Source organism: Lacerta agilis, chromosome 5, assembly GCF_009819535.1.
Source record: "Lacerta agilis isolate rLacAgi1 chromosome 5, rLacAgi1.pri, whole genome shotgun sequence".
NCBI classification, from domain to species: domain Eukaryota; kingdom Metazoa; phylum Chordata; class Lepidosauria; order Squamata; family Lacertidae; genus Lacerta; species Lacerta agilis.
In genome coordinates, this window is record NC_046316.1 from 82,517,852 (window position 1) to 82,537,959 (window position 20,108).

Below are 20,108 nucleotides of genomic sequence, written 5' to 3' on the forward strand. Positions count from 1 at the left end.
GATCACTTAGTCATAGGATTGTGGAATTGGAAGGGGATTTATCTGGTCCAACCCCCCGCAATGCAGGACTCTAAGCTAAAGCATCCATGACAGAAGGCCATCCAACCTCTACTTGAAAACCTCCAAGGGAGGTTGCTTTCAACATGGCCCACTAGCTGGACCTTAGTAGAACAGCTCTCCAATTGGAGCGCTCGCAGGCCAGTGTTTCCCAGCTGTCAATGTTTATACTATATATTTTTAGATTTGCCTCGAGACAGTTTTTAAACCTCTTTTGTTGCGCTTTCCATTTTTAAGCTCGGAATAGATGAGTTGCTTTGGAAGATGATAATCAGGCATCCGCTCAACATGACTAGTCCATGTTGATGTTGAAGAATCATTGCTTCAACACTGGTGATCTTTGCTTCTTCCAGGACACTGGCATCAGTTCGCCTGTCTTCCCAAGTGATGTAGAATCATGTTGTTGTTGTTGTTCAGTCGTTCAGTCGTGTCCAACTCTTCGTGACCCCATGGACCAGAGCACGCCAGGCACGCCTATCCTCCACTGCCTCTCGCAGTTTGGCCAAACTCATGTTAGTAGCTTCGAGAACACTGTCCAACCATCTCATCCTCTGTCGTCCCCTTCTCCTTGTGCCCTCCATCTTTCCCAACATCATGGTATTTTCTAGGGAGTCTTCTCTTCTCATGAGGTGGCCAAATTACTGGAGCCTCAACTTCAGGATCTGTCCTTCTAGTGAGCACTCAGGGCTGATTTCTTTAAGAATGGATAGGTTTGATCTCTTTGCAGTCTATGGGACTCTCAAGAGTCTCCCCCAGCACCATAATTCAAAAGCATCAATTCTTCAGCGATCAGCCTTCTTTATGGTCCAGCTCTCACTTCCGTACATTACTACTGGGAAAACCATAGCTTTAACTATACGGACCTTTGTCGGCAAGGTGATGTCTTTGCTTTTTAAGATGCTGTCTAGGTTTGTCATTGCTTCTCTCCCAAGAAGCAGGCGTCTTCTAGAATCATAGAATCACAGAATCATAGAGTTGGAAGAGACCACAAGGGCCATCCAGTCCAACCCCCTGCCAAGCAGGAAACACCATCAAAGCATTCCTGACAGATGGCTGTCAAGCCTCCGCTTAAAGACCTCCAAAGAAGGAGTCTCCACCACACTCCTTGGCAGCAAATTCCTCTTTTTTTTAATAAGATTTTTATTATTTTCAATTAAAACAGAAGAAAAACATAACATAAACACCAACATTAACACCATAAAAACACACTACATAAACACAATCAAACAATAGCAATAAAAAGAAAAAGAAACTTATACAAACCTTAAACTAACACTAATCTTCATACTTTCCTTGTTTCTATCTTCTCTATTTGGGGGCTTCCCCCATTCCCTCCACTGTCTTCAAAATCATATATATCTTCTAGGTAGCTTTATATCTTGTTCAATTGACATTTGCCCAAATTTTACTATGCTTAACTTTACTTAATCAAATACCTAATCAACTATAAGTCTTATTTTAGCATCATATCTTAACATATTTTAACAAATACATCATTCGCATAAAAAATTTCCTCTTAACGGTTTTATCTAACATAAGTCTACTAAAGCCGATATTCTGTTTAATTCTGCTCAAATGTTCAATTTGACTAATTTAACTAAATAGTCTTTAAATTTTTTCCACTCCTGTGACACCTTCTCCTCCCTCTGGTCCCCGATTCTGGCGGTCAGTTCTGCGAGTTCCATGTATTCCATCATCTTCATCTGCCATTCTTCCACCGTTGGTATCTCTTCGCCTTTCCATGTTCTTGCCAGTAAGATTCTAGCCGCTGTTGTGGCATACATAAAAAACACTCTATCCTGACTGGGTATCTCTTCATTGGTTATGCTCAGAAGAAATGCCTCTGGTTTCTTACAAAAGGTAACTTTCATTACCTTCTTAAGCTCATTATAAATCTTATCCCAGAAAGCATTTACCGCTGGGCACAACCACCACATATGAAAAAAGGTACCTTTCGCATGTTTACATTTCCAACATACATCTGACATTTTGGTATTCATCTTAGCTATCTTAACTGGTGTCAAATACCATCTATACACCATTTTCATTATGTTTTCTCTTAAACTATGACAAGCAGTAAATTTGATACCTTTCTGCCACAATCTCTCCCAGTCATCCATCATAATATTATGCCCTACATCTTTCGCCCAATCTATCATTGACGATTTAACCAGTTCATCTTTCGTATGCCACTCTAGCAAAAGATTATACATTTTGGAAAGGTTCTTAAAGTTCGGTTCTATCAGTTCTGTTTCCAGTTTTGATTTTTCTACTTGAAAACCAACTTTTTTGTCCATTTTAAATGTTTCGTGCACCTGATGATATTGCAGCCAATCGGGGACCTGACTTTTCACTTGGTCATAGCTTTTTAACTTAAATGAGTCCCCTTCCTGCTGCAATATGTCCATATATCTTAGCCAGTTTGCAGACATGTTCGGTCTCTTATAGGCCTTGGCCTCCACTGGAGAAATCCATCTAGGAGTCTTTCTCTCCAACAGGTCTTTGTATCTAGTCCAAACCTGATACAGGGATTTTCTAACTATATGAGTCTTAAAAGTTCTGTGAATTTTAACCTTGTCATACCAAAGGTATGCATGCCAACCGAACATATTATCGTGTCCTTCCAAGTCCAACACATCAACATTCTCTAATTTAAACCAATCCTTTAACCAGCAAAAGGCCGCTGCTTCAAAGTAGAGTCTTAAATCCGGCAGGGCAAAGCCTCCTCTCTCTTTAGAGTCTGTTAAGATCTTAAACTTGATTCTAGGCTTTTTGCCCTGCCATATAAATTTCGATAGGTCCTTTTGCCATTTCTTAAAGCAGTCTAGTTTATCCAAAATTGGTATGGCTTGGAATAAAAACAGCATCCTTGGTAGGACATTCATTTTAACCACTGCTATTCTTCCCATTAACGACAGTTTAAGTCTTGTCCATATTTCCATATCTTTTTTTATCTCCATCCACAGTTTTTCATAGTTGTCCTTGTACAGGTTCAAATTCTTAGTTGTGAGATTGATACCTAGATATTTTACAGTTTTAACAAAATTGAGGCCTGTGGCTTCTTGTATTCTTTGAATCTGTTCTGCACTCAAATTTTTACCTAAAACTTTGGTTTTCTGCTTATTTAATTTGAAGCCAGCTACAAGTCCAAATTGTTCAATTAATTCCAGGGCTCTGGGGACACTGCTTTCCGGTTCCTGCAGGGATAACATCAAATCGTCTGCGAAGGCGCGTAATTTGTATTCTTTCTCTCCCACTCTAATTCCTTTTGTCTGTTTGTCTTTTCGAATCATATTTAGGAGGACTTCCAGGACCGTAATAAAAAGTAAAGGGGAGATAGGGCACCCTTGTCTTGTTCCTTTCTCAACTTCAATCTCCTCCGATATCACACTGTTTACTATTACTTTTGCTCTTTGTTCTGTATAGATGGCCTTGATGCCATTTAAGAATTTTTCTCCAACTCCCATCTTTTCCAAATTCTTTTTCATAAATGTCCAAGATACTTTATCAAATGCTTTCTCTGCATCGACAAACAATAGTGCCGCATCTGTGTTTATGTCTCTCTCCAGTTTTTCTAAAATGTCCACAATAATTCTCGTGTTATTACTTATTTGTCTTCCTGGCAAGAAACCTGCTTGGTCTCTATGTATATAGTCTTTCAACACTCTTTTCAACCTTGTAGCCAAAACATTTGCAAAGATTTTGTAGTCCACATTCAAAAGGGATATTGGACGATAATTTTTCATTAGAGTCTTATCTGTGTCTGGTTTTGGAATCAGTGTGATAAAGGCTTCTTTCCACGTCTCTGGTGCCCTATCTCCTTCTAGTATTTTGTTGCAAATTTCTCTTAACGGCTGCGATAGCCAATCTTTCAATGTCTTATAATATTTTGCTGTTAATCCATCCGGTCCTGGGGCCTTCCCCAATTGCATATTGTTTATTGCATCTTCTATCTCTTGTGTCGATATTGGGTGGTTGAGGGTTGTTAGTTTTTCCTCTGGGACTTTTTGCAATCCATTCTTTTCCAGAAATCGGTCTATCTCTGCTTCATCTATCTTCTCCTCCTTGTACAGTTGCTTGTAAAATCTCTGGAAACACCATCTGATTTCCTCTGGTTTCTCTACATTTTTTCCATTTACTACCAAATTGCTGATGACATTTACCTTTTGTCTTTTCTTTAGTTGCCAAGCTAGTAGTTTTCCACATTTATTAGCAGATTCAAATGTTATTTGTTTCATCATTTTCACTTTCCATTCGATATCCTGATTCATAATGTTCGCATATTGGGATTGCAAGTATTTAATTTCTTTTTGAATTTTGACACATCTGGGATGTCCTCTTAATTCTTTTTCCTTTTCTTTGATTAATTTCAACAGTCTCTCCATTTCTGCATTTTGTTGTTTCTTCTTTTTTGCTTTTTCACTTATGAGGAATCCTCTCATTACCGCTTTACTTGCATCCCAGGCAATCCTTTTCTCCACTTCGGAACTCCAATTGATTTGAAAATATTCTTTCATCTTTTTCGCCGCTCTTTCTACTAGCTTGGTGTCTCTCATCAATGCGTCATCCATTCTCCATCTAAAAGAATCCTTGGAAATCATTTTTAAATTTAGCTGTACCGGATTATGGTCTGAAAGCGTTTTGGGACCAATTTCTGCCTTTTGTATTTTTGGAGCCAATTCATTCGAGATCCAGATGTAGTCTATCCTCGACCATGACTTCTGAGGTTCACTAAAGTACGTTGCCTCTGTTTCTGTGGGATTTTTTAATCTCCAAGAGTCCACCAAATTCAAATTATCCACCATTTCAAAGAAAGTCTTTGGGAGTTTCCCATCATTCGTTAATTTGGTTCTTTGAGATCTGTCCATTAATGTGGAAACTGCACCATTAAAGTCTCCAAGGCACACTACCTTATAATCCAAATAGTCCAACAGCAGGTCATGTATTTTTTTGTAAAAAATCGACTTTCCATCATTTGGTGCATAAAGTCCCAGAATCAAAATTTTTTCGCCTTGTACGTTGATTTCAATTGTGATGTATCTCCCTTCTTCATCTTTAAATAGCTGTCTTGGGCTGTATTTCTCCTTTGCATATATCACTACTCCTCTCTTCTTGACCTTATCCGATGATATAAACTCTTGGCCTAGTTTTTTGTTCTGTAGTAGTCTTCTGTGGCGTCGGACTATGTGGGTCTCCTGTAAACATATTATGTCCAAATTCTTCTTTTCTATGCTATAAAACACTCTGCGTCTCTTTGGTCTCTGGTTCAATCCCCGAACATTCCATGTCATTAGCTTGAGCGCCATTTTCCTTTATTTATTCTTCTCCTCCAGTTGCCTCTCCTTTCTTACCTTCCTCTGGGTCCTTCTGACTTGGCCCTGGTAATCCCGGCGGTGGTGGAAATGCTTCTGGAAACTTGTAGAGCTGTGCTGGATCAAGTGGAGTACCTTTAAATTGTTCCAGATGTTTATCCAAAAACTTTTGCTTTTCCGCCAAGGACCTTATTCTTATCTTTTTCCCTTCAAACGTGAATGCAAGGCCTTCTGGAAATTCCCAACTGAAGGAGATCTTTCTTCTTCTTAGCTCAGTCACCAAATCGTTGTAAGGAGCTCTTTTGTCCAAGAAAAATCTGGGGATATCCTTATAAAAAATTACTTTATTCTGCTGTACCACCAGGTTGTTTCTGTAATGTAAGTCCAGAAAGTAGTCTCTGTCGTGTCTATCGTGTAGCACAATCAAACAGTCGCTGACTGTTTTAGTGCTTTTCTTTCCTCTGGAACCTCTGGGTCCAAATCTGAAGGCCTTCACTATGCGTGCTGAGACGTTTACCTCTTCTAACTCCCATTATGTTGAAAATTGCTCCACAATGTAGGCTTTTAGGTCTTCTCCTTCCAATTCTGGAAGACCCCTTAGGCGGATGTTTCCCTCTCTCTGGTGAAGTTGCAGAAAAGCAAGAGATTCCTCAACAGTTCTCTGTCGTGTTCCAATATTCTCTATCTGCTCCAAATCTAAATTGTCCAATTTTTCCTCCACCTTTTTTATTTTTTCTCTGACCACTTTAATTTCCTCGGAGTCCTTTTTCAAAGTGGTCACCTCCTGCCCAATTTTATTAATTTCTTCTCTGTTCTTCCTTACATTCTCCTCAATTTGGCCAATTGATTTTTCCAAGGTCTGGGTGGAATTTTTAATATCAGCTTTTATATCAACTTGGAGTTTTTCTATTGCAGAGTTCACTGTTGTATTTACTGATGACACTGAATCCTGTGTTTGCTTCAACCCTTCAGTCACACTTTTCAATCCTGCTGCAATTTCTGCCACACTAGCAACCAATTTCTCCATTTGTTCCTGAAGAGTTAGGGAAACAGAGCCTCTTTTTTGTGCAGAGCTAGAGCCAGCTGTTTTAGATCTAGTGTCCATTTCCTGTGGGCTCTGCAATTGTAGTCTCAAGGTCACTCCAGTTGCTGTGGTAACAATCTCAGACATTCACAGCAGAAGACCAACAGTCCCAAAAGTAAACGCCAGGTGGCCAGCAGCTCGCTTCTGAGAACAAAGAGCCTGCTGAGCCAGAAGCCCACACCAGTCCAAAAATCCAACTTTTAGGCAAAGAGTTCAAATTTTTCCAAAGTTATAGATTCCTTAAAGCCAAGAAGAGTTTATTTAAATAGCCCAAGTCAGTAGCTGTTTCTCACTTGCAGTGTTACCACCAAGTCCATAAAGTAACTTGTAACCGGCTACAAAGAAGTCAAAATGTCTCCACTGGTAAACAGTCACTGAAACACCAACAAAGAAAAAATGGCAACAATATATTGCAGCCCGCTACCGACCCGGAATCCTAGTCCAGAGGGCGAGCGGTGTCTTCTTTTGCCATATCAGCTGTTTTTAAGTCTCTAAACATCCTTCAAACAACTTTTAAACAACTTTTAAAAAGTTTGGCAGAGTTCGCAAAACTTTTCCCGTTAGTCGCGGCTTTGATCTTTTAGCGCTACCAAGCTCGCGCAAACAGTTCAAGGGGAACAGGCTTCCTTTTAAAGTTTCCTCTGCAAGCAGTGCTCTCCAAACTTGTCAGACAGTCCAAAACTTTTACTTACAGAGTTTCTTTGGAAGTTTCTATGTCGGAAGTGCCGGGTGCTCGAGTCTGGCGGGATCGCTGCTTTGATCCTCCGCAGGCAGTCGCTTCTTCAGTCCCGTGCCGGAGCTTCGCTCGCCTGATTTTCCCCCTTACGAGGGTCAATCAGGAGCGGAGACGGCACGTCTGGGACCCACGAAGCAGTCGGTCCATGGGACGCTCTTCCCGTGGCTTTAAGGGACCCGTGGCGCAGGCACGGTAATCCCTATAGCCTAACGGAGGACGGAGCCGTCGGACTCCCGTCCGCCATTGACCAGCACCAAATCCTTGGCAGCAAATTCCACTGTCGAACAGCTCTTACTGTCAGGAAGTTCTTCCTAATGTTTAGGAATGTGTAAAGGTGTCATGAATGCAGGACGAAAGGGAGAAGTGTGCTAAGAGGAAGGCACGCTTGGCAAACCCTCACCATGATTGACTCCCACCTGGAAACCTATGTTCCTACTGTGGCAGGACGTGTGGATCCAGAATTGGCCTCCACAGTGACTTACGGACTCACTTTTAGAACTGTGTTTATGGAAGACAATCTTACTCAGCTACGAGTGATTGCCGAAGAAGAAGGACAACAACAACAACAACAACAACAACAACAACAACAACAACAACAGCTCTTTCCCCATTTGCAGTTGCCAGCAACTAGTAAGGCATACAAACAGGGCTGGCTCACCCACAAGGCAGACCGAGGCAGCCACCTTGGGCGGTGGAATCCTGTGGGGTGGAGCCGCCACCAGAGAACCAAGAAGAGGTGGTGCTGGCTTCCGGCGAGATCTTGCATGAGAGTTGCAGGAGATCTTGTGAAATCTCACCGGAAGACACCGCCATGTGACCCCAGTAAGCAAAGCTTGGGTGGGGGGAGGGTGAGGGTGTGGCAGCACCTCAGGCAGCAAAATGGGACAGGCCACTCCTGCCTACAGTGGAGCGGTACTGTGCTTCGTAGCCACCGATTAACTTATCCTCCATGAGTTTGGCCAGCCCTCTTTTAAAGCCGTCGCTATATCTTGTAGGATTGAGTTCCACAGGCAAGCTGCATGCAGCAAAACATAGCAAACATGGGCGCGAAACCAGAAATGAGAAGAAAAGAGTGGCCTGTAGCAGGAATTTTGTTGCCCCCCCCGCCCCCCCCACTTTTCTAACCATTTGGTATACTGTTGCCGCAGCCGCCATTCTGCTGCTTCCGGCGAAAAAGGCTGAATGTTTTCCATTAAGCACAACATCTGCTTCTTTTGCAACAGCCAAACTTCACTGCTGGGGACGATGGTATTGGCACTCTTCATTTAACACTAATTGCACAGGCTTAAATTGTGGTTATTTTCCAACACGTGTAAATTAACACAGCAGCAATAAGGACAAAAGAGTGAACCTGGATTTGAAATTGTGGGAAATTTTTCACCCCCTGAGGGGATGGAGGAACAGGTGGCAGAGAGCTGTGTATTCATGCATGCTTGTGATGATGTCAGAGTCCACTGGAACCTATTTGACTGCCTAAGGCACAAAGTGTGTGTGTTTCAGCCAAATTAACTGTTAGGAAACAGCAACAGCAACAACAGTTAGGAAACCAAATGTCTGAACGCTCCCCCTGTCCCTCCACAAATGGAAGTACTGGAGAAATTGTTGTTGAAGGCTGTCGATGACAAGATTGCATATCATTACATATATTTAGGTGCCAGGTGAAAGCATTACTCCAGAGGTGGATTTAGGGCAGAACGGCTGGTTCCGTCCTACAGGGTGCTGAGTTTAGCGGGTGCCGCAACAATGACATAGTGAAGGGACCAGAACAGAAGGCAGGTGGGGGGGGGGATTTTGGCCATGCACAGGGACTGCTGAAATTTGAAAGTCCATCGGATCCTAATCCTGCTTTGTTTGTTCCGGAACAGCAGCCGCTTCTTCTGCCTGCAGGTCCAGCTGTTGAGTGGAGTGCTCAGGGCAAATCTGTGTGACCTTAGGGAGGGGCGATGGCAGGGCAGTGGTGGAGCTTCATGCTCCGGCACCAGGGGGGTGGAGAGCAGGCAGGCGTGCGTCCCAGGGGCGTGGTGGCGTGGTGTGCCATCTGCAGGGGCAGGGCGCCCAGCGTGGGCAGGGGGGGAGGCAGCCACAATGGCACCCCACCGGGATCACGCTGCCGGGGGCAGTTCACTCTCCCCGCCCCCCTCTTCCTCTGCCAGTGTGGCAGGGTGCGCGCACACACATAAGCCCTGCCCCATCCCTGCTTGTGGCAGTTTCAGTCCAAGCTTTCATGCTTAAAGAGGGAAGGTCTGCAGGGATTCTGAGCCTTTTCAGCTTAACACACTTGGAATCCTAACTGTTGCATTCATGTGCTATTCACTGCTCTGCATGTAGAGTGCCCCATGTAGAGTTGGGAATGTCCTCAGTCTGCAATCCTAGAGAGCCAGTGCCAGCCAGTGTAGACCAGTGGTTCTCAAACTTTTTTCTCTGGCCTACACTTTCTGAATAAAAAGTTTAAAAATGTTTAAATGTTTCTTTGACTCTGCCCACCACACTTGCCATCCTCTTCCACCACACCAGTTTGAGAACAAACTGATGCAGAAAATGCTCAACTGGATGGACCAATCGTGTGACTCGGTATAAGGCAGCTTCCCATGTCCTTCACTCTAGCCACTATGCGTCACTGCCCTTAGACACACCATGCTTTCTCAAGCCCATCTGTCTGCAATAAGGAGCAACTTGATCTAATTCACAGGCTTTTAAAAGAAAACATTAGCAGGATAATGTATGTGAAGTATGTTTAAAGCACCATACAAAAGCTTAGTATTCTTATAGGGTAGGGGGACTACTTTTGGAATGGCTGTGGACACAAACGCATGGCAGCTTTGCATCTTGAACAGAACCATTAATGCCATGGAGGGCATAAAATTTAACTGGGAGATGTAAGCACCATAGCATCGTTTGTTGCCAGGGGAAGCTGCCCGTGTCCCTGTGCAAAGTGCTTGTTGTGTGTTCATTAATGAGCGGAAAGGGAGACCTGATCTAGTTAATGCCGCTGATCGCATTAACGACGCAACACACACTGTGTTTATTTTTTTCCAAAGAGTTTCTCTTGCGGACTCCATAAGTAAATGGGAGAGCGAGCAAGGGAAAATGCTCCTGCTTCCATTATTTATCTCTCAAGATGAAACCAGCAGGAAAAAGGGGCACTCTTTGTTTTGCTACGCGTTCCCAGGATAAATAACAAAAACAAATAAATTATTTGCGCAGGAAGGCATCCTGTACATGCATCAAGAGTCACCAGTCAAGAAAACAAAGCATGGTTATTTTGTTATCTCTTTCTGATATGTGAGCCGCACATGCACTCCTAGAACTATTGCTTTATTGCGAATTGGTGAATAGCCATTCCAAAAGGTGATGGAAAACCCTTTAAACTTCTCCAGTAGTTATCTGTTTTAATTAACTCATGCCACATCAACATGGAAATGCTAGCTGTTTGTTTAAACAAATTTAGCATCAGCTGACGTGTAACTGCTGATCTAAGCCTGAGAGTGCTGGGATTGTATGTGGAGGAGTCCCGCAGGGTTCATTGTTGTTGTTGTTGTTGTTGTTGTTGTTGTTGTTGTTGTTGTTGTTGTTGTTGTTTCGTTTAGTCATTTCCGACTCTTCATGACCCCATGGACCAGGGCACGCCAGGCTCTCCTGTCTTCCACTGCCAACCACCTCGTCCTCTGTCATCCCCTTCTCCTTGTGCCCTCCATCTTTCCCAACATCAGGGTCTTTTCCAGGGAGTCTTCTCTTCTCACGAGGTGGCCAAAGTATTGGAGCCTCAGCTTCAGGATCTGTCCTTCCAGTGAGCACCCAGGGCTGATTTCCTTCAGAATGGATAGGTTTGATCTTCTTGCAGTCCATGGGACTCTCAAGAGTCTCCTCCAGCACCATAATTCAAAAGCATTTGGCGAATTAGAGGACTATTATGGGCAATAGGAGGGCTTTGTTGTCTCTGACACAATGCAGAGGTAAACTATAGAATTCACCACCACTGGATGTAGTTACAGCTACCCTTCCAATTGGCTTTAAAAAGGGGTTATACAAATCAGCTGAGCACTTCAAGAGGAGACTGCAACGTGAAATGGTTGAAATATCATATATCAAAAAGTTCAGCACAATTACTTCTGGACTGAATTGGCACAATGGAGTCTTATTTCTATCACACCACATGTGCTAATTAGCTCACCAATGCCAGAGTGTCTGTTTTATCAACTTCTCTTTCTCTTTTTTTTTTTTTTTATAAAAATTTATTGACCTTTTTCTTATAACAACATATACCCACACCCACACCTACAATTAAACAAATACAAAACAAATACATTAATAAAACAAATACAAACAGTGTCAAGTTTTCTTGTTGCATCTTTTCTTTAAAAAGAAAATTTCTATTTCCATATCTTGACCATTGACTTCCCCTGCCCTTTCTCCTTCGAGTTCATATCCTTAATCTATTTTAAAACCATTTCTCCTGAAATTCAAATTCAATTATATAATTACACACAATTATATATTCAACATTTAACTAACAATGCATCATCGTAGTAATATCTCATCATAATTCTTCTTCCATTAAAATCTTCACCAATCATTTATATCATATCTATCTCTTCTATCCTTTAAACTGCTGCTAATAACATAGTAACTCAAAATATCTCCTTTCATATTCAAACAAAAAATAAACAGAAAGATTGTTGACAGTATTCACCCTCCGATTTCAAAATTCCATGACAGGCTACTTCAAATTTTACTTAGTGTTTCACCCCACACCCCCTCTGTCCATTATTCTTCTCCTGGTGGCCTCAACACTGAATTTCCCTGTGGCTTCCCTCTCCAAGCGTCCACAGATCCAGGCACAGTCCAAAGCTCTCCTTGCCACGAGCTCCAGGATGTCCATCTCGTCGTCTCTCAGCTTCTCCGGTTCTTTGTAGCATTCCTTTTCTTCTTGTAAAAACCATAATTCTCTGTCCCTGGCCCCCGAGCTCACACCTCGGGGACTGGATATAACAAATCTTACCGTCGCCTTGGGACTGCCACCCCCAAAAGGCGAGTTTCTTCTCCGAAGTAGCTCACTCATTTCTCTCCATCTTCCCAGACATCCTCTCAGCTCTTTGGCAAGACTTTCTTCCAAAGTGTTAAAAGTTTTAAAAGCCTCCTCTGTGGGCAATTGGTTCTCTTTCAGACCCCCACACAAGACTTTGACTTTCCTGTACAGCAGTTCCACCTTCAAAGCAGTGAGCCTCTGTTCGTCCGTTAGTCCAGAGTTCAGTACCAGTTCAAGGACGAAGCCCAGCATACTGGTAGAGGGGGAGGAAGTGGGTATCAAATTTCTACTCCTGCCTCTCTGTTCATCGCCATTTTCCTAAACTGGAGCGCAGATACCGCAACTTTAAATGGAGATATTTTCCACTAATTTACTTCCCAAGAAAAAAGTTTGCCAGTCTCATGTATCAATTTTAAGCACATTGTAGCAGTCCTGTAGCAGCAGTTGCTCAAATTGGTTAGCTTCTTTAACTCGAAGGGAAGAAGGCAGGCTGCCTTTCTCCTTCCCCCCGGATCGTTCCAAAAGCTCGATTTCTGGTCAAATTAGTTACTCACGACCACCGGGTTCCTTTGGCTCCATTCTTCAAAGGTAGAACTAAGACGCTCACCGCGGGCTTTGTCGCCGCATTTGCATCCCGGTTGGGGCATATCCCCGTAAGCCCGGCTCCGTTGTCCCTTCACCCCCACTCCCCCTTTACAGGGGGGGCAAGGGAAGGGTTCGGAGCCTCCGTGGGCGCAGCCGGGGAGCCCAGGGTGCGGGACGCTCTTCCCGCACCCCAACCGGAGCCCCGCTTTGCGGTTGCGGGGCTCCTAACCCCCGGGATGGATCGGGCGCCTCGCAGCCGAAGCAGCCCCGACCACCCGCTATGGCGTCGCCAGCCGGAAGTTTATCAACTTCTCTTTCTGCAAATGCCACTGTTGGTAACGTAATTATCGCTGCCTGTGCTTTTCTGCACTTCATTTCCTTCTAACCTCGCTGTTCACAATGCTCTCCTTCCAAATAATGTATATCTGTACCTGAAACTCGGGATTAACCCTGCACCCGATGAAGTGGTTTGTGGTCTGTGATCTGTGAAAGCTTGTGCTATACTAAACGTGTTAGTCTTCAAGGTGTGACCAGGCCCTTAGCTGTTTACCCTGTCACAAAGTTGCCACATTGCTTGATCTTTGTGGACTTACGGTACACAATTTCGGGAGAATTATCGGATCTGGCACAATAAAGATGTAGGCACACCAATCATTCCAAACAATTTGGCAATGGCTGCGTACACGCTCCCATTTGCTGTGCAATCCACCTCTGGTCTGGGAAGCAGTGTACACATTAACCGTCTGCTATTTCTCTTGCCGCTTCATATGAAATACTGCGTTTTGATGCGTTTGCATCCAAAGCAGCCTTGATCCGAATTGAGAAAAAGGATGACCAAGCTGCGTTTAAAGTTGGCAACGTGTGCAAAGACTTGGTCGTCTTGATGGGTTGCACGGGAAGAGTCTATCTCTATCTAGATGAATGCAAAGAGCAGCCCCAACCCCCCCCCCCCGAGTGGTCTGGGCACAAATTTGCCAAGGCAAAATTTCAAGATGGTGATGTTACTGACTTTTTCAGCAAACAGATTTGACCCCTGAGACAGACCTTTCCTTCCCAGAAACTGCTGTATCTGCTGAGTCTTCAGCAGTGACTTTTTTTTTTACCTTCTGAATTTTATTCCAGACACGTTCTTTATCACTTTTCCTTCCTTCGAGGGTGTCCATGGCATCTGCCATAGTGACTGCAGCTGTGACACCAAGATAAAAATTATCGGAATGGAATTCACACAGAAATAACTTCTCTAAATACACAGATTAAAACCTAATTAAAAATCATTTGTACGCTGATGATTTTATTGCTCATCTTTCGCACAACGAACACCACCACCATCGCCTCCTTCCTCTTCTCATCCACATTTGCCTTGTGTTATTGTGGGATGGATAATGCCCAACAATAAGGGTGTGCGTTTGTGTGTTGGTGAAATATCCCATCGGAAAATGTGCACTTCAGGAATTTCGGAGAAGCTTGCTTTGCAATGCACAATGTGTTTGTAAATATTAGAGTATTTCAGTCTCATTAAAGAGTGGAACACCTACTTAAATGCCTTCCACTGAGCTCAACAAGGAACTCAAAAGTGTGCAACTGGCTAGGCTGCGTCGATTAAAAGAAACAAAGACATTTATGAAAAAGGCTTTTCAACACTCCCCCCCCCCACGGGGCACTTAAGGTGGTTCATAAATAAACATTAAAAATGCAAACTGCAATCCAGCTTTTGGGCCTCACATACATAGAAGCAGCACCCAGTTTGACTGAACTGAAGGATCTAATCAAACTGTTTAAAGTTCTCATTTTAACAAACTGGCAGTGTTCTAAAGGTGCAGCTGGGCGGGTTGCGATGCGAGAGATCAATAAGATTCCTCTTAGTTAGAAAAATGTATTTGCGGTGTTATGCTATCCTTTCCCTCTGTGGGTGCTATTAATGTGCTGCTGTTTGTTTGTTTTTAAAGTTAAATGTGGGAAGTCCAGATTATAGATCTCTTTCTGCATTACTTAAAAGTGGTGCCCTAAGGGGAAAGAAAAACAACTTGCCTGTCATAGAATATTCTGTTTTGGGGGGGGGGGGTTCTCTACGGCTGCCAGGTTTGGCAAAGAAAGATCGAAAGCAATGCAAACACTCCCAAGGTTTGTTGAAATTCTACCCTTGAGAAGGTCACTGTGTCTTCCGAAAGGTGAAGTTTGCAGCTGGGAGAGCCAGGTTTAAGTAATGCTTTCCCAGCATGTGCTTAAGCCATGATGTATGACTTGGTCTGCAACCCATCCCAGAGGAGAAACCACCAGCCACTGCTCATTTGCATGTAGTAATTAATTTAGACGCATGCAAATGGAAAATTATCCACTGCGATTAGTTTGAAGCAGAGCACTGGGCTTCGTCTCCAGGACCAGCACATTTACTGGTGGTCTTCAGGGAAGCGTTTTTGTTGTTGCAGAGTCCCCTGATGCTCCTCAGGTCATAATAAGAACAAACGCACCCTTGCTTGGTGTTTCCTCTCATTGCAATACAGTGCTACCTCGGGTTACGTACGCTTCAGGTTACAGACTCCGCTAACCCAGAGTAACGCTTCAGGTTAAGAACTTTGCTTCAGGATAAGAACAGAAATTGTGCTCTGGCGGCGTGGCGGCAGCGGGAGGTCCCATTAGCTAAAGTGGCGCTTCAGGTTAAGAACAGTTTCAGGTTAAGAACGGACCTCCGGAACGAATTAAGTTCTTAACCAGAGGTACCACTGTACTAATGGCCTGCGGAATCTTCTCATGTGAGGATTTGGGCTGATAGCAAACGGCGAGTCTGGAGGATGCCAGTCTCAAATTCAGTTCTGCAGCAATTTGTGATTTATTTATTTTTTTAAAATCCTCATGGAAATCTCTCAGCATTTCATCGAAAGTTTCTGGGAATGCACACATTTTTGCGTGCAGTTTTAACTGATATATACACCCATGTTCACTTCATCAATCTGGCGCTCTTTGAAAAAAGTTTGGGCACCCCCGGAAGTGACGTAAGAGTGCTTTAAATGGGACCTCTGACTGCCGGCAGCTCTCTGTCTCCTCAGGCAGAGGCCTTCTCCATCACCTGCCATCTCAGGGGCCCAGATGTTGTTGGACCCCAGCTCCATTCTTCTTGATGACTGGCCATATAGCCGGGGCTGATGGGAGTTGGAGTCTAACAGCATCTGGAGGGCATTTGTTTCTCCATGGAAACAGGGACCTTTGGTGTACAAAGCATGTGCACTCCGCTGAGCTTGAGCTTGTGAGCTTCCTGGTAGCATCTGCTTGCCTGCTGCGAGAAACAGTGTGGATCTTTCACTTTGATCTACTGCGGCTCGAATGTTCTTGTGCTTATTTCCCTTACATCCACTGTAGAGAGCCCATTTCTTGCACATTCAGTGAATGTTCTCTCAGTCGAATAAACAACAAACAACCAAAGCTCCTTATTTCATTTCATTTTAGGTGGTTACCCCTGGTTTGTCTTGTATTCTTGATATTTATGCTATAGGATGCTAATAATCCTGTTTATAATGCACATTGTTTCATAATGCAGGAAACACCCAAACGCTCCTCATCCTCCACAATAAAGAGATCTGAGGGTGGCCAATTTAAATGCAGTGATGCCTCTTGAAGCGTTATATGCCCGTTTTGGGTTTAGCCCTCGCTTTGCCAAAATTTGCCCAGGTTTCAAAGCAAGCTGCTAATTTTTTATTTTAAAAAATAGGTGCAAGACGGGAAAGGCAGGGGGGGAAAAACCCATTGTGTTTTGTTCCTCCTGCTTGACAAGCAAACCCACACAGCAAGGGCTGAAAACCAGATTGCTCACCAGTTCAGCATCCTGCTGGCTGATGTCTTGGAGGTAGGGGATAGTGGCGAGCTCAGCCATGGCTTGGTTGATCACTTGCGATTGCTCCTTGATTGCGCTGCAAACGGCCGAGCAGGCTGGCATGTTGCAGCTTCTCTATCACCCCTGAACATGCGCAGAAAGTCTCCTGGGCCCACAATGAAACGCAAAGAGGTTAGACAAGAGTTGAGGGACTTCCTTGGCTTTTGTAAATGTCTATTGTATTGTTGTTGTTGTTGTTGTTGTTATTATTATTCATATTATTATATTTCCACCCCTCCCTTCCTCACAAACGAGCCCAGGGGAGCAGTGACAATGCAGCAAAACATTAACACACCACGGGCGTAGCAAGGGGGGCAGGCCGCCCCGGTTCCATAATGGAGGGGGTGACAAATTATCAAGGAACATTTGTTTTGAAAATGCCAGCTCTGAACGTCTTATCTCACTATACTAGGGATTATATAGCTATATATGAAATTTCATGCATTTCGGTTAATATCTTGACCCTCCTCCACCAAAATAGCTGTTCACTTGGCTGTTTTCCTATGTCTGAAGGCTGAAATTTCAGTTCAGAGAACACTTACGGTTCCCAACCCTAACCCTGTGGAAAGCCATCTAATTAGACTTTAATTTGATTTTGAGATGTTTTTAGGAGGTAATTTAATTATTGTTTTGATTTTATACCTATGTTATGTATCTGATGTTAGCCACCCTGAGCCCGACTTTGGCCGGGGAGGGTGGGATATAAATAAAAGTTTATTATTATTATTACTTGTTATTATTCCTTTGTAAGAAAATATGAAATAACATAAAACCATTTTTGCGGGGGGGGGGATCAATGGGGGGGTTGGCAAGAAATTTTCCGCACCGGGTACCACCTGACCTTCCCATGCTGGGGTTGTGTGTGTGACAATTTTTTTTTTTTTTGCCCTGGGTACCAATTTACCTTGCTACGCCCCTGCACACACACACACACACACACACACACACACACACCCACATTAATAAACATCTACCTACATACTTACCTACCAGCCACATTAAACAGTAAGAACATTTAAAAGCAGTCACATATCCAGGCAGGTCACAATTTCAAGCTTGCCAGAAACAGTATATTTCATCCAACAAATGCCTGGCTGAACAGGACTGTTTTTAAATTCCTCCTGAATGTTAATAATAAGGAAGGCAGCCACACCTCAGCCAGGGATGGCATTTCACAAATGGGGAATACCACCGAGAAGGCTCCACCAACAGATCCACTGATATATCTAAGTATCCTCAATTAATTTGTCACCCTTTTAAAAAAAAGCCTTCTAAAAGCAGTTCCATGCGTTGCAGAGGGGTAGACCGAGGACCAAACTACATCCATTAACGAAAAGCATGCCTCCTTACACTTTGGTTAAAAACAACAACAGTTGTGAGCTTCCAAGGTGTGGTGATATCCACTGCCCCCTCCAATTAGATGGTTTTAAATAGGAATTAGATTATTCCTGGGGGGTATGACTGTCATTGGCTACTAGTCCTGATGGCAGGATGCGACTTTCAGGATCAGAGGCAGACTGCAATGCTGTCTTATGTGGGGCTGCCCTTGAGGTTAAGAAATTGGCTACCTGATTTGGATAATGCTCGATAGTTATAGCAATTCTCTAAAAAATTGGCTACCTGATTTGGATAATGCTCGATAGTTATAGCAATTCTCTAAAAACCTACTTTAGGTCAGAGACTAACGGAAGAAGCAGCCTAATTCTCAGCTTTAAGGAGCGGGTGGGAAACCAGGGATTATAGCAGGTCGGATGCTGTCAGGGGTTGTGTTTCAGTGGCAACGAAAAATGCAGAAAGAGAGTGTAAATAACTGCTTCTGGCAGCAATAAGAGCCCACGGGGAGATGAAGCGCATGATGAGAATTACCTGAGCTACAGTGGAGTTCAAGAGGCTACTAAGCTGCAGTAAAGAAAATAATAAAGTGGCCAAGGATGAAGCTGGAACCACCTCATCCCGGTACAGTGAAGGTTAAGTAAATAGCAAGCTTAAATGGAGGCTTTGGGCCGACAGAATTGGATGATTTAGCAGGGGAAAGAGCTGAATGCCTGACAAATGGGAAGAAGGGGGAAAGAAACAGAGCTGGCGCCAGGCTTCCAGGGGAAAAACGAGCTTTTCATAAGGAGTACGCAGGTGGCGCTGTGGGTTAAACCACTGAGCCTAGGACTTGCTGATCAAAGGTCGGCAGTTCGAATCCCCGCGGGGTGAGCTCCCATTGCTCGGTCCCAGCTCCTGCCCACTAGCAGTTCGAAAGCACGTCAAAAAGTGCAAGTAGATAAATAGGTACCGCTCCGGCGGGAAGGTAAACGGCGTTTCCGTGATCTGCTTTGGTTCGCCAGAAGGCTTAGTCATGTTGGCCACATGACCCGGAAGCTGTGCAACGGCTCCCTCAGCTAGTAAAGCAAGATGAGCGCCACAACCCCAGAGTCTGTGACTGGACCTAATGTCAGGGGTCCTTTACCTTTACCTTTACAAGGAGCTAACCTGTCTGCTACCTGGCCCAATTTAAGGTGCTCCCTTCGTGTCTAAAACCCTAATAACTTGTGATCCGGTACTCATTGAAGGATAGCTCTTGCGTTTCCTTCCAGCTGATAGTTTAAAATCTACTTGGGAGGATCTGATGAAAGTTCCATCTCTAACTGCAGCCAGTCCCTCAGTGACTCATGACAGGGCCTTCTTGGTTACGGCCCCGCAGGTATGAAACATTCAAGAGATTTGTCTTTGCTCATTGAAATCTGTTTCATCTTGCCTTTGAGGACGGAAGGCTGTGTGGGTTTGGCAGTTCCTGTCCACCGTGGTTTCTGTATTGCCACTATCTTGTAACTGAGCAGTGTTGTTGGACCTTTCTGTGGTTTTCGTGTTAATTTTAATGTCACATTTAATTTCAGTCCTTGTATAGTACCCTGAAAACTTTAGCTGAAGGGCAGCCTAGAAGCATAATAAAGGATAACTGAATAACGCACTGATTATCGCCGGACATTTGGGGGCAGTGGGCACATTTGGAACTTTGAGAAAGTGCTGAGGGCACCAGTAATAAAATGGCTTTTGCATCCCAAGGAGTAGAAAAAGAGTTGAGATGGTGTAGGCACGTCCACAACGTCGATGACAAAAGGCACCCACATCAGCCACTGCTGTCCTCATTCTTTGCAGCTATCTGTTCTGAACAGAAAGGGTGGGAAGTTCCAATCCTGGCCCCCGTGGAATGCAGCCATGTTTAAGGGTTTGTGTTCAATGTAGGAGAGGCTGAGCCAGTGCAAATAGGAACTGAGCAGAAAAGAGTCAACAGTCTTTCACGCACTGGGGATTTCTGAGGGAATATTTGCTGAGATCTTTTTGCTAGTGCCCACAACGCACTGTGTTGGTGATAGCCGAAATAACACAATCATAAAGAAGAAACCTGTAATGTGCGGCGACAAACCTTGGCCCACTTGTTGGTAGTGTAGAAA

General features: G+C 43.8%; 1 protein-coding gene across 1 annotated transcript in view; it reads right to left on the bottom strand.

The window, feature by feature from the left end:
* The window catches only part of SPATA16 (spermatogenesis associated 16), a 139,870-nt gene that overhangs the window by 18,650 nt on the left and 101,112 nt on the right, over window positions 1–20,108 (bottom strand). The window contains 4 exon segments of the mRNA XM_033150666.1: window positions 13,904–13,968; window positions 15,865–15,871; window positions 16,594–16,698; window positions 16,700–16,771. Of these exon segments, the coding sequence (XP_033006557.1) occupies window positions 13,904–13,968; window positions 15,865–15,871; window positions 16,594–16,698; window positions 16,700–16,771 (249 nt within the window).